At 41.9% G+C, this 15679-nt stretch overlaps 1 protein-coding gene across 1 annotated transcript; it reads right to left on the minus strand.

Moving 5' to 3' along the window:
- Positions 1–4773: 4773 nt before the first annotated feature.
- LOC146390083 (serine protease FAM111A-like) lies at positions 4774–12563 on the minus strand. The gene is made up of 5 exons (XM_084923158.1): positions 12362–12563; positions 9897–9962; positions 9734–9796; positions 8124–8171; positions 4774–8030 (listed from the first exon to the last, which is right to left on the minus strand). Exons 2-5 carry the CDS (start codon positions 9954–9956, stop codon positions 6282–6284), a joined length of 1920 nt encoding a protein of 639 aa, XP_084779284.1. The 5' UTR covers positions 9957–9962; positions 12362–12563; the 3' UTR covers positions 4774–6281.
- Between the last annotated feature and the right edge of the window lie 3116 nt (positions 12564–15679).

The raw sequence follows: 15679 nt of genomic DNA on the forward strand, positions 1-15679 counted from the left end.
TAGAAAGTAATATTAAATAAATTCTAACAACAGCTTATCAAGCTTAATAGTGCTGCTGTTGTTCAACCGCTGGTTTCCTCTTTCTGGTGAGAAGTGGGCCAAAAACTAAGAAGAGAGACGGACTCGCGACAGAAAAGCCGATCAGCTGATCATTAAACAGTTTCACGATTGAAGTAGCAGCAGGAGAGAGAGAGAGAGAGAGGCAGTCGCTCCATATATCGGTTGTTAAGCTTAACGCTAAAATGCTTTACAAACATTCAGAGATGAACTTACACACTTGCTTTACTTCTCTCTGGGATAACTTCCTAGGAGATGAAATGCTGGTTTGGTAGCGAAGCTACAAATACACACAGCCGCTCTATCACGTGATGCATACTGCTGCGACGTGCTAGGTTATGAGCCGAGTTACGCCGTGTAGCAAGTTTTGTGAGGTGCTTTTTTGATATTTAATGGATCGGATTACATTTTTTTATTTCTCGCCGATATCCGATCCAGTAATTTGGGTCAGTTTCGGACCGATACCGATACGTAATATCGGATCGGTCCATCTCTAATTGGGAGTGATGGTATTGCCCCCACAGTGCCCTGATCTCAACATCATCAAGTGTGTCTGGGATTACAAGAAGACACTGAAGGATGTGAGGAAGCCTACATCCACGGAAGATCTGTGGTAAGCTCTCCAAGATGTTTGGAACAACCTACCAGCCGAGTTCCTTCAAAGACTGTGTGCAAGTGTGCCTAGAAGAAAGCAAAGTGTGGTCACACCAAATATTGATGTGATTTAGAGTTCTCTTTTGTTCATTCAATGCATTTTGCTGATTGATGAAAATAAATGATTAACACTTCCATTTTTGAAAGCATTCTTTGCTTACAGCGTTATTTCTCACCTGCCTAAAACTTTTGCATGGTACTGTAAATCAGTACCATTTCTGTCTGGACAAGCAAGGAAAACATTGGTTGCCTTGTCAAATCTAAAACTAAAAATATATTAAAACTTATTAAAGTAAATCAATCTCCCTTCTTTTATCTCAGACAGTGCTGTTATAAAGCTCTAAATCATTCATCATCATTAAAATGGTGATAAAAACTGACACAATCATCCCCTCTGGCTGCCACTGGAGTGGGGCCAATATGGGTGGACTGGGTTGTCTGGTTTCTGGGCCCCTCCCGCAGCGTTCCCTCACATGGCCCTGCCACTGCGAGGCCTGGGTCGGTGGAGGTTGATTGTCAGGCGGTTGATGTTTATGATGCTTGGCTGTCTACCCTGCAGCCACTTCGCTGTGCTGAGGGGCCTGTGCAGGCGTGTGGAGACAGCTGTGTTCAGGTGAGGCGGGGAGGACTTGGACACTAGGCTCAGCTGTCCTCCAGTCCTCCTCCCTCCTGCTGCTGCTGTGGGCTGTGTTCCTCTGGCGTATTGCCCATGGTTCACTGGCTTACATGCCAGTCAGACCTCGCGACTGTCCACAAGTGTCTCTCTTTGGGCCCACTCTTGCTGGTGACGAACCTTGAGTCGCTCCACACTTGGGCCCTCAGTGAACTGAGCAACCAGCCCCTCCCCTGTCGTGGGATGGTGCAGGTTGGATGCTCAGCTACTGGGAGAGGCCTTGGGCCTTGTCCTACCTCAGCCATCCACTGAGTGGCCGAGCTGCTGTGGCAGGCTCTCTCTCCCTGGCAATGTGTCACTGCTTAGTGCCAGGCGGGGATCTGTTATGACGCCGCTTCTCCGGCCGGCAGCCCCAACTTCCCGTCTGCAGCATCGTCCGCATTTTGCAGGTTTCTTTCACAGTGATAGCCAGCTGCCATGCTCGAGTGGCCTGGTAGGCTGTGCTCCCCTAGCGTATTGCCTGCAGTTCGCCGGCTTACACACCAGTTGGACCTCGTTGTGTCTGATATGTCAGCCAGCGAGTGAGTGTTATCCAGCCTGCAGCGCTGGCTCCCTGTTTGGCGTTGCCCGCTTCTTGCAGGGTTGTGCAGCCAGTGGGGTCCCCACTCAGCAGCTCGGTGAGCTACGCTTCCTCTCCTTACTCTGCCCCTGGGATTCTGGGTTCTGGCCCTGGGCACCCCAGGCCCCAGCTGGGGATCCTTGGGGAGCATGCACGCGGGCTCGTCCTAGCCAACCGCCTGTGCTTTCTGGCGTGCTAACCACGTGCCGTGCGTTTACACGCTTGTCAGATCTCGCTGTGTCTGATACTTCAGCCAGTGAGTAAGAGCTCTCCAGCCTACAACGCTGGCTCCCTGTCTGGTGCATTGCCTGTGTGTCACAGGCTTACACGGCCAACACAGGCCCACTCAGTGAGCTGGGACTTATGACTGACCTTAAGTGTCTCGTTTGAGTTCACTCTTGAGGCTCATCTGTCTGCGGACAGCACGTAGTGACAGTGCTGGGGGTGGACTTTCAGATCGTCGCCTTACTCAGCCCTCCACTTCAGCAGGCTAGGCTGCCAGCAGAGGTGGGTCGAGTATCCAAAAATTGTACTCAAGTAAGAGTAGCATTACTTTAAAATATTATTACTCAAGTAAAAGTGAAAAGTAGTCTTCAAAAAAGTTACTCGCGTAAGAGTAAAAACTCTCAAGTAGCGAGTAACTGTTTGAGATGTCTGATTTATTTTATAAATAAATGCTATCAGACAAACAAAAATAAATAAATATACAAATTTTTGTATTTTAAAAAGGAATATATGTAAAAACATCAACAAAATAAGGCACAACAATTCTAATTTCCAGATTTCAGATTTCCACAACATTTTTCAAGCAAGCTTTTTTCACCAATACCTACAGTAAATAATATAAATATATAAACAGTGCAAACAATTTCCAGTGACAAGATATGCTGTAAACTTTATATTCATTTTTGCTCCAAATGGCACAGCAGCCTCAGAGAAACCATTAGAACGAGGCAGCTTCAACATATGTTCATACAAGGCAGCTCAGTTTACCATAAGTTGTATGGGTGTGCATCTATTTCTGCATATTTAGCAAAAATGTGCCATTTCTTAACTCAGTGAGGTGATGGTTAAGCTTCAGCAGCAGTTTGCTCTCAAGGTTCTTTCTGTGAAGCTCTAACTGTTTAGCAGTGAACAGGAGTCCTGCATGACTGAGAAGTCCTTCACAAACTCCAGATGCATGAAGAGCTGTATTGATTTTGATCGACAGCTTCTTGATGTGAGGAACGCCATGTAATAGAGCCACACCTCCAGTGAATGGACATGAAAGGTACCTCTCCAGCCCTGCTTCTGGCTTTCCTGACCCCATGGATCCATCATCTTAGTCGGTTAGGCTGCTGTTTGTGCTGGCCTCATCCAGCTCTGAGTCTAGGTGATGTCTGATGAAGTTGAGACCTCTGGAAAGATGTATGGTTTTCAAAAGAATTAGGTCTGGTCATTATAGTGCTGTATACACTGCAGCTGTGGATGTTTGGCAAGAAGATTTGATCACACTGAAGATGTTTTTTACTAACTCTTGTAGAAAAACAAAATCTTGTCATTCATATCCCGCACAAACAGTTTGCAATGAATTCCAGATTAAGTTTAAAATGAGAATGCGTGCAAGGCTAAGCAGTGCTAGCCAATAGATCCTCCTGTTTGGCTGTTACTCTGGGAAAAGACGAGAAAGACGGTGATGGAAGTGTGACTGGAGCTGCGATGTAGCCTATATAATATTTATATTGTACGAACGTGATAATTCTGTATATTGTAATAACATGATATTATATTGTTCAAACGTGAAAAGTATATTGTTAGAACAATATACTTTTCCACTTTTCTATTTTTCTTTTGCCTGGGTGGCAGCTCTACGCTTCCGTATCCGAGGCTTTTCAATGTGGCCTCACAAAATTATCACGACTACAACAACCATGAAAAGAGTTGGATGGACATTGCTGCTCAATCACAGCTGCCTGGTCAATGTTTTTCATTAGTAATTTAACAAAGTTGATGGTGTGTGTGTGTGTCTGTGTGAGTGAAAGACAGAGAGAGGGAGAGCGAGAGACAGATTTTGTATGATAAGCTTCATGTTATGGACGCACAGTGTGAGCACTCAGGTCGCATCAGAGCATCAGGCCGTATAGTGTGAGACCCTGCATCGTGACCTATGAACTTCTAACCCCTGAGATTCAATTGTACAGTTTGAGCAGGAGCTAAATAACGCAACTGAAAAAAATTGCACAGTGTTTGCCCAGCTGAATGCAGACTGTTTAAACTAAACAAGCTGCTGTTTCACATAATAAAGCCTGTCAGCCGCAGTATTGCCTTCTGTTTTAACAGTTAAAGCAGTAGAGACGAGCTGTTTGCATGTGCGTGGAACTCTAGCGTCATTAACCATGCGAGCAGTTAAAAGGACAGCCCAAGCTGCACTCGCAGCTTGCGCTCGACACCGCTGCTGTAACATAAGACTGACATCCAGCTAACCACAGCTAAAAAGATATTTAGAGAAAACTTACCCTTTCCTCAGGTTACACGAGCTGAGTTTTTTCACGCTGAAAAGTTGTTGTTTTGGCTCTCGCTGAAGACATAGCTGTTCTTTTGTACTGCTTTTAAGCAAAACATTCTTTGTATGTGAGGCCAAGGGTGGTCATCCTCCTCAGCTCTAGCGTAGACGACTGGCTCTGCCATGTTTTCATGGGTTTTTTCTTTCCGTGTGTCCGCTGCTACTTTGAAATGCTTGGGCGGCTCTGCCCGCCACAGTTTCAAACTGGTCATGTGACTGCATGGCCATATCTGATTGGTAAAAAAGTTACCGGAAACTCCACTGGCGGCATGTTATCTAATGTGTTAAACTAATTATTTTTTTAAAAAAGTAACGAGTCAAATTTTGCAAATGTAGCGGAGTAAAAGTACCGTTTCTTCTTCACAAATGTACTCAAGTAAAAGTAAAAAGTATCGTACTTTAAAAGTACATTTTTTTCAAAAATGTACTCAAGTAACTGTAACGGAGTAAATATAACTTGTTACTACCCACCTCTGGCTGCCAGCCCCCCTCCCTGTCTGTCGACAGCACGGGGCGGCTTTGGCTCTGTGGATGGACAGGTCTCATTCCTAGCTTGACCTGCTACTGCAGGCTGTGTTCCCCTGGCATGTTGCCTGCTTCACCGGCTTACACTCCAGTCGGACCTCGCTGTGGTGAGTGAGTCTTCTCCAGCCTGTCGTGCCGACTCTCTATCTGGCGTATTGCCCGCTTGTCGTACGCTTATGCGACCAGCGATCGTAGCTCAAGCATTGGGAGTTCGGCTTGTAATTGGAAGGTTACCGGTTCGAGCCCCGGCTCGGACTGTCTCGGTCGTTGTGTCCTTGGGCAAGACACTTCATCCGTTGCCTACTGGTGGTGGTCAGAGGGCCTGGTGGCGCCAGTGTCCGGCAGCCTCGTCGGACAATTGAACCACTCTAACATGAAGGTGAGTTTAGCATTTATTTTTTTAAATTTTATTCAGAACTGAAATAATAACAGGAGAAAAGGATTGGTGTTACTCACTATGACAGGTTTTATCTTTGGGAAGTTTTGCCAAAAAGACATGTACACCAAACCTCAAAAAATGTGTCTGACAGAAAATCTTTTCCTGTGTGGGTTTTTCAAGAATAGAGTGCAAATAATCTTGACTTGAAATAAACAAATTTCCTTTTTCAACAGGAAGGAAAGTTTAAAACAAAGAAACATTACAGTTCATAATGACAACACTAAACATGTCACAAACAGGTTAACAGCATATGGTTTGTATTACATTGTACTAAACATACACAGCAATGTTAAAACACAAGGGGTAAAAAAAAACATGATTTTCAAAGGATGGTTTTCATTCCACCAGTAGTTATAAAACAAAAAAACAGACATAATAAAAACCCTGGGTAATACATCTGAACAGAAAGCTACACACCCACTAAGTAGAAACTTCTACTAAAATCTAAACATTAAACTAAGGCCAGCTACAAGCTTGGTTTTAAAACATCACATCTATATCATTCATTTCCACCCATTGTAGTGTGCCTTTAAGGGTAAATACAAAATATCTGTGTTTTTCAGTCGCAAAGTCAGAAATTTTCTTATTATATAAATTATTTTACTCAGCATGAGGTTATGTCTGCAGTGTAAGCTTTGACTGTAATCTCTCTCAGTATAGGGCTACAGTAACTTCACTAAGCTTCAAATCCTCCTGTGCCTTATACCACAGGTCCCCAGAGGCACAGGTTCAGGTTACATCTTATGTGTTCAATTCTTTGAAGAATAATGCATTAGAAAAAAAGGAATCTCTGAAATCAGAAATAGTTTGCCACTTGCCCTAATCTGTATACCTAACTGACTTCCATTGGCTCCTCAGCATTGAGTATCTCTTTCAGGTGTGGGTTTCTTTTTGCTGCCTTCTCAACTTTCTTCAACAGCTCCTCATTTTCACTTTCCTTTAGATTTTCCACAAAGTTTTCAAATATAGTAAGAAGAGGAATGGCATATTCAATGATGCTCTCATCACTGTTGACTGAATCACAGACATAACCTGCAGTGTGCAAACCAAAAACTCTGCCAAGTCCATCAAACACTGGAGAACCAGAGGCACCGTGATACATGAAAGTGTGGTAGGTCGCTACCTTTCCTGCTTTACGTCCACCTATCAATATGTCATTAATGCCATGCTCTTTGAGCCAATCACTGATTGTTTTGATGATGAGCAGGTTTTTGTACTGATACAAATGTTCATCAATAGCCTGCCCTCTCTTATCTGTCTCAATGATACATGTAGGATCCATTTTTTTCACCCCCCCTGCTGGGTGTCCAATGATGCAGGCTTCACCATTGGCAGGCAGTGGTCCAAACTCACTGAGCAGCCCTGGTGGGACCTTTATGTTCTGTGCTCTTGTTTGCTGGTTTGGTTTTGAGCCTTCAGGGTTGAGCTCCAGAACTGCATAATCTAGATCAGCATCAAAGTCAGTGAATGTATTCTCTGCTCTAAAGTAGTAGAAATTTGTTTCTGGCTCAGACTTCTCGTAGTCAAATACAGCAAGCACTTCTACATCCTGCTGCAGCGCCTTTCCTTCAACGTAACCATCAAACAAATGTGCGCTAGTCAGGATGAAAGTATCAAACAGCACGAAGCCTGTTCCCATAGAAACATCCTTAACAATTACTTTGCAAACTGACTTTCCCAGTTCTAGCAGCTTCCTGACTCTGTGAACTTCACTGAAGGACTGCTGGATCTTTCCAAAGTTTTCCTTCCTGAGATTCAGTGCTTCCTGATACAAATCACCAGGGAATCTACTCTCCATCCATCGTTTCAGATCTGGAAACTGCTCACGCAGTAGTTCATAAATCTTGTTTCTATCAACATCACTGCTGGTTTCTTTCACTGCGGTTTTTACACGGATTCCCTCCTGTTGTGCTAAATAGACGATCTCTGACCCTGATCTTCTTTCACACTTACTTTGAGAATTATTTGTTGGGCTTTCTTGTGACTTTCCATTGTTTTCTTTTTTATCTTTTGGAAGGCGTATCTTGAATTGTTTCTGGTGTAGTTTTTCTACCTTTTGTGTGCATACAGTGAGGCGTTTGGGATCCTGATTGTTGGACAGCTCAAAGTTGCCAAGGTCATCAATGAAGCGACTGTCTCTCTTCAGAGCCTCAGCCACAGTTATTCCCTTTTCTCCATAAACACAGAGGTTCTTGAACTGTTTTGCATCATTATTTTTAAAAAGTTCCTTTGTTTTAGTGTGTAGCCCACCAACTGTGTCTATATAGAAGACAGAATAGTGCTCTTTTGGATGCACTATTTTGGAATGTTGGACTTTACCTTCAACTTTTTCTGCTCTACATGATATGATCAGACACTCACCATCATCAATACAAGAACAGGGGAAATGTGTTGCAACAATTGACTTCTTATCCTCTTTACCTAGCTGAATGATAATGTTCTCATCTGCACACTTAATCTTCTCATTGCATTTCTCATTTGATTTTATGGCTTCCAGCACTGTGCAAAGCTGATTACACTGAACAGTATATTCATAACTAGCTTGATTGAATTTCACCGTAAATTCATGGGAATGTTGAACCTAGAGGAAATTAGAGTGAGATGGTTAGAAACACAGTAGTACTAAAGAAGCAGAGCAGTATTTTGGTCATGTAATGTAACACGGTATACTTACAGTGAAATCACTGTCATTTTCCTCCTTTGGTCGAGTTGGCGTGAATCCCTGCAGAAATAACAGATATTAAAATATATAAATACATATCAAATTATTCAAGATTCAAAGTGTTTATTGTCATGTGTCCAAAGGAAAAAAAAAGCATTTCTCTATGCAACGAAATTCTTTCTTTGCTGTCCACCCTCAGATGCCGGTTAATATATACAATAGAAATAGAACAGAAAAATACAAATAGTGCAAATAAATAAATGAAGACAGAAAAGGAGACAAAATATTGAAGTGTGAAACAGAGATGTGTGCAAAAGACCTGTGGCTGTAATATGCTGGCTTAATATGCAGGATGACCTGATGTGCAAAAAATTATTTTTACTGTTCAAAAATAGGTCAGCTGTTCAATGACAGTGGGGAAGAAGGAGTTGTTGAGTCTGGATGTTCTGGATTTCACACTTCTAAACCTTCGTCTCGAGGGCAGAAGTGTGAACAGTCCGTGTTGGGGGCGTGTGGGGTCTTTGAAGATAGAGGCAGCTCTTCTCTGGACTCTGTGATTGTAGATGCTCTGCAGAGAGGGCAACGGGGTCCTGGTGATCTTCTCCGCGGTTGTTATCACTCTCTGCAGGTGTTTGCTGCCATACCATGCAGTGATGCAGCTGGTCAGTGTGCTCTCCACAGTGCAGCTGTAGAACCTGCTGAGGATCTTGGCCGACATACCAAATTTCCTCAGCCTCCTCAGGAAATACAGCTGCTGCTGAGCCTTCTTGACCAGCTGTGTGGTGTTCAGTGTCCAGGTGAGGTCCTCACAGATGTAGACGCCCAGGTACCTAAAGCTGTTCACCCTCTCCACTTCAAGTCCCCGGATAGACAGTGGTTGGTGAGGCCTCCTCTTCTTTCTCATGTCCACTATCATCTCCTTTGTCTTGTCAGTGTAGAGGGTGAGGTTGTTGTCCTCACACCATGACACCAGACCAGCCACCTCTCTCCTGTAAGCTGCTTTGTCCCCTCCAGTGATGCGGCCAATCACTGCAGTGTCGTGCGTGAACTTCAAAACGATGTTATCTTTGTTGGAGGTGACACAGTCATGGGTGTACAGGGTGTAGAGGATGGGAATGAGGACACAACCCTGTGGAACTCTAGTGTTTGTAATAATATTGGCTGAAGTCCTGTTTTTTAAGGTTAACCTAATGTCTTTTGTCTTGCTTTGTTTTTTTAGTTTGTAATGTAGATTATTTAAAAATACCTTTATGTCATGTTTTTTGAATATTTGGTATTAAAATGTTGCATTCTGATTACAAAAGTGTGAAAAATGGTGAATCTCCTTGTATGACCTTCCTTTGTCACAATTTGTGGGTTGCACACAGTGTTGGATAATATGAAGCAGACCCTTGCAGAGATGTAAAGCATGAAGTGGCCCTCAGACCAAATCACTGGTATGTGCATATCTCATCAATCATACTTCAACTCCCTATAAAGCTCACACAGATTCAGTTTTCATTGACAGTGTCAGAAAGGTAAAGGTTCATATTTCATGATTACATAAAATATTAAACATCTCAAAAACATACGAGCTTATTTATTGTTCAATCAGCTATTTTCACACTGACATAAGACCTCACCTGAGGGGGTTTAGGTCCTTCTGGCTGCATGCTTGCTTTGCTGCTGCTGCCACTGGGACTGTTCTTTATAAAAAAGAAAAGCACAGATAAATTAATTTGGCTGATAAATACAGAGTAGAAATGGGGAAGCAATAACATTGCAGCATTATTAGTTTTTACTTACCGTTTGCTTGGAAAGAAAGTCCCTAATATCTCCCATGTTCTTTGATCGTTTGGGAGGCATTTTCTCCTGCAATCATGAACATAAAAGCAGAGTATGTCAAGTGTTTGTTCTTAAGACGGAAAAAAACTGTGGTGTTTTGAACAGTTTTGTTGTCCAGAAGACTCACATTGAAACTACACACACCTCTGTTTTCTACTGTAGTCGTCAGGGAGGGATTAAAGAGTTCAGATGTTGATATCCTGATAAAAATAAATAATTAATATCTAAAAAATATCCAGAAAAGGAAAATGCTGAAAATGCCTGTTGGCACACATTATGAGCAAATAGTTGGAAAATGTCAAAATACAACTAATCATGAATGTCTTGTGGGTTTCTCTAAGTTTCTCCAAGCTGAGGCTTAGTTGCTTTTCTAAAATACACTACACAAGTAGCAACAAATTGCCCACCAAAAGTCACATGTGTGTGCTGCTTACTCTTACTCTTACTCTTGAGCCTCTGAACTAATCAGCATAGAGCCCTGCCCAGCAGCTAAGGTTGCTTAGAAGGACTTACACCAGAAGAAGTGCATTTTTTTTTCTTTTCCTAAAAACGTCTAACAGGAGCATTTCCTGCTCTAGGAAACCAAAACATGGCCCATCATACTCATTTTTGTGTTGGATTTGATTTCATTTTGTAACAAATTAGATATGGCAGTATGTCTGTAAGGGGGTAATTTAGCCAAAAAACATAAAAAGCAAAATAAATGCTCAACAAGTATAAATTGTTATGAATTATTATGGTACATTAAATATCTTAGAATCCAAAATTACAACCAGAGCCATGATAAGATAAGACTGGTCTAATAACTGTATGAAACACATTTCCTTTGTGCGTGTGCGTGATGCATGCAAAAGAAAGGCTGCAGGAAGCACTTTGTTCTTTAACGTCTCAATGGTTTGGTTCAGCAAAGAACAGTGTCTCTTTACTAAAGCTGCATTTGTGCCGGCAGATGCTTATCTCATCTCCTATAAAGTTGTCTACTGAGTGGCACAGTCTCAAAAGCCGCACAACTGCCAAAGAATTAATACTCCCTGTGCTGTGGCTATGGTTTTCACTATGATTGATGACACAGCAGCCAGCAAACTATGGGCTATTCCTCTGTCCAGTAATACAATCAGCAGGCAAATATCTATGTCAAAGAGGAGCACCTTAATGATAAGGTGCGTGACAGCCGCTTTTCTCTGCAGATGGATGAAGTTTCAAATTTAACTTTCAAATTCAACTTTCTTATGAAACCTTGTGGCATACCTCAGTGACATGTTTCTGAAACTCAATGAACTGGATTTCCGCTTCAGCTTTTGTTAATGCACAGTTAAAGTGGCTTTGTTTAAAGTGTATTGCACAGCGCTATGCACTGCCCCCTTGTGGTCATCCTACAAACAATGCAGCATGAAGAAGCTGCATGTTGCATATAATGATGCAATGAGGATCCTTTTTTAGGATAGGGGGCAGTGCCAGTTAGATGTTTGCAGCTGTGGGTGTTTGGACTTTTAAAGCACCTTTAAGAAATTTAATGTTCACATTTAGAGGTGTGTGCAGCTGCTTTTTCTCTGCAGATGGATGAAGTTTCAATGGCTCCAGTAACAGTATCATTTTAGCACTCTCAGATCCGACAGTGAGTGGTTCCCGCTACTCATCCAGTCTGAGGAAGCACTGGTTGAAGTTTTTGTGCATTTATTGATTTCTTCTAAGTAATCGTCTATTTTATGAATATTATGGTTTTAAATTTTTACAATGTTTTATATTTTATATAAATATAATTTTTTTATTAAGGTTTATATGTTGTGTTTTGTCTTGTTTCTATGGACATAAAGTCTGTCGATAAAGACTGAATTGAAATGAAAATTACCGGATTCTATCACGTTGTCATCGTCCCGGCGCTCTCTCTCTCTCTCTCTGTGTGTGTGTGTGTGTGTCTCTCTCTCTCTCTGTGTGTGTGTGTGTGTGTGTGTCTCTCTCTCTCGCTCTCATCGCTATGCCTGTGCGGAGCTCATGTTGGGCTCCCGCCTTTGGCCCACGTACCTGCAGTTAATCCCCCATGTAACAGATTTCAGGGACCCGTCCTGAATCCTGAACCCTTGGACCCCCTGAGCGTGAGTGTTGGCAGTTTGGCGTGGAGTTTGTGTGTGAGGATGGTTAGGGTCTCACTCCCCTCGTGGGGAATGAGAGGAGCTGAGCGAGTTTAGACCCCTGGAGCGCGGACCCTCCCCCACCTGTATATAGAGCCTTCCGGTGTTGTTTAATAAAGAACTGTTTAACTGTGTCAGTCCGCGCCTGAGTCCGTCCCGCCTGCCCTGACACACGTATTTCTTAAATCCAGCTTCACACAAACTATTTAATCTAGGTCAGTTTTTGAGCAGGTTTCACTGGTGTAAATTAGCCTATATCCTCTGAGATACAAACACGGGTGAGAAAGTTAAACTCACCTTTCAGTCTGGCTTCTCCAGATGTTTCCAGATGTTTCTCCGGTCAGGCTGAGAGAGCCGCTGACTTTCACAAACACGCGCTGAAAGCAGGTGGGAAATGGAGCAAAGATCCACAAGGTTTCGTGACAGCAGCTCCTAAAGTTGATGATCGGGTGAATAAGAGCGAAAGTTGGGTGAGCGCTCAGTCCTCTGACCGCTTCGAGAGTGAGTCAGAGCAGTCAATACTGGCGCCTCTTCACCGGGAACAAATCCGCAAATAACCCCTCCCATATCTGTCAAATTCAACCCAATTGAATCACAGAGACAAGTCTGCTCAGTATGAAACGTACGGCGGGAGTGTGAGTGTGACATACATTTTTGTGGTTTAACATGTTTCTATTTAATAATTAAACTGTTTCATTTAAAACTATAGTTTTAAAAAAACTGTCCTGGCTAAATTGCACCACAATAACTCCTACTTTAGAGCAATGAGTGTCATATCCAACCGATTGCGGGAGTGTGATTATGACGTTAATTTCTCTGGATTGCAGTGGTGGGCAGAACAATCCAAATATCAACAATATCAATTGATATTTAAAGTTTGTATTGATATTAATCAGTACCAGTGTAATGAAATCAATACTTTCGTTTCTGTTTCTCGCCTGTATGCACTGCTGCGGTTTCATCAAAGAGGCAACCTGGCTGTCTGTGTAAGTGCCGCTGCTTTGATGTGTCACAGCAGGGAGCAGGCGCAGTTTGCTCCTCCCCCTCCCTTCTTGTGTTTTAATGTACGGTCACGTGACTGAGCAGCGCTAGGCAAGCAATAATGATAATTAATAATTACAGAAAATGCAAAGCATACATGATTGTGTTCAAATCTTTCAAAATGTGAAGTCAGAAACTTTATTATGACGCAAGTTCAACTTGCTCAGGTTATCTGGCTTCGTTTAGCAGTGAGGTTAGGTTAGCTAAGTGATTACATGTCACTTCATGAATCAAAACAGGGTTTCTCAATCTAGCCATGAGCGTGTACACATCAAACAATCAGCACTGGTAAGACACGATCAATCAGAAACACGGACAGAGTCGCACGTTTTAGTGTGTATTCACAAGTTAACTGGCTCATCATTACTCTGTTATTAATGCATGGAAGTTGTTCATTGTTTTCATTGAAGTGTGAAACAGAGATGTGTGCAAAAGACCTGTGGCTGTAATATTAAACATATTAGAAACTTAAAAATGTAACTATATTAAAAGTTCAACAATTAGCTCCTTTCACACCAACATAAGATGTCACCCGAGAGGGTGTAGCTCCCTGTGGCTCCATGCTCGAACTTATGCTGCTACCACCAGGGCTGTCCTGATTTAAAAACAACAACAACAACAACAACAACAAACCCACCACACACACACACACAAACGCACATGCAACAAAATTTTTGGCGACAAGTGATAGATATCCATATTATAAATGGGGAAGGATGGACACAGCACTTTTATTAGCATTTTACTCACAGTTTGCCTTGCTAAAAAGCGCATGATGTCCCCCAATTTCTTTTGTCGTTTGGGAGGCATTTTCTCCTGAAATTAAAAATAGGGTATCTGATGTGCTTGTTTTTGTTGGGGTAAAAGGTGGGGAAGTCTTCACCAGATGCCTCACACCAGCAGGCTCAGTTTTTTTACTCAAATCCTCATCAGATAGATAATTAATGTCTAAAAATGTCCACACAAAAAAATCCCCATTGATACACATTGTTGGCTTGTTGCCATTATCCAACACCACAATGATAACACATATTCTAATATTATTAAAAATGCAAAAAAGTTTAAACACTCCCTTTCAAACTAATCCTTTTTAGCACAGTTATTTAATAATCTCTGCCTGAGCATCATATACAATGGTGATTTCACATACGCTGAGCAACCAGAAAGCTCAGACTTGGCTGCACAAGTAGGAACAAATTTGCCCGCCAAAAGTCAAGAATGTGGCGCTTGTACTTGTCCTTTAGAGTCATGCCTTTTAACCAACCAGTATGGAGCCTGCTCATCAGCATTTTAAGTCTGTTTTGAAATACCTACTACATTTTTTGACCTATTACATGAGCAGTTGCTCCTGCAGGAAACCAAAAGTTGGCACCATCGTGCTTTACTGTTTTGTGGTTGTGATTTGTTTGAATCTATATTGTAACAAATTAGAAATTGTTGTAGCTTGTCTGTGTAGGGTAATTTAGTTAAATCTGAGATTTTCAAAGTAAAACTGTCTGCCTGATCCCTCTTTCCTGTGGTCAGCATGTGTTGCCATATTAAGACAGCCTGCTTAAATAGCTGTTTGAAACCGATGTCCTTGATGAGTGCCTGCTGCAAGCGAAACAAAGGCTGAAGGAAGCACTTTGTTCTTTGTAGCCTGAACAGCTTGTCATTAAATAAAAAAAAAAACATTTTCTTACTTGCTTTTATTTCCTTCGCTTTTTCCAGTGTAAGAAAAGTAGTTGGAACCTGCTCTTACACCATTAAAAACATCAACACTTTCATTCCTGTGAATAAAAAGTGATTATGTAAACACATTTGTTTAATAATTAAGCTGAAAGACAATAAAATCCTAACCAAAAATACAGACAAATTTTCTACATAATTCCCAAGAGCTGTTAGAATGCAGTCCAGAATAAAGTGTATTTCTGCAGTGAACATTAACTTACCTGTTAGTGATGAACTTTTTCTTCAGAATCCAAAAAAAGAGAAAGAAATAGGTCTTCAGTTTCTCCTCATGGCATTTCAGCTTACAAAAGCAGACAAAGTGTGGATCTGTGAAGTCTGAGAAAGCTTGAGGTATCAGTATATTAGCATAATAACCGTCAATGGCTTACACGTGTCCTAATCTGAGAACGTCACAAACTTTGCTCCGGGCAGGAGCTGTGTGATTGGTTTAATTTTGAATTTCAAATTTGGGTGGGTAGCAAGATTCACTCACTAAGGACTTCAACAAAGAACGGAAATGATTAAAGGCAGGAAAAATGTGATGTAACTAACACGGAATAACCCCAGAAGGAATTTTAACGGTATTTTGACCGGTGAAAAAGCCTTTGTCAGTATGACTTAAAATGTATGCTTTGGGCTTTTTTAAAGTTGTAAATTTCTTGAAGCTTTGCTTTGTAACTTCTAGATATCCTCTTTTATTGCCATGCACTGCTGATAATGCAACTGCAGTCATCATTCTGTTGCTGTTTGCACGTAGCTTGTGCTCACATCCTGTATCTGTCCTTCTCCATTTTTCCATATTAATATATGTACTTTACATCAAGCTTATTGCTGACTTCGCTCCAACACAACCAACACTATGGA

This window comes from Perissodus microlepis, chromosome 3, assembly GCF_051167445.1.
Source record: "Perissodus microlepis isolate ML-2025 ecotype Zambia chromosome 3, ASM5116744v1, whole genome shotgun sequence".
Taxonomy (NCBI): domain Eukaryota; kingdom Metazoa; phylum Chordata; class Actinopteri; order Cichliformes; family Cichlidae; genus Perissodus; species Perissodus microlepis.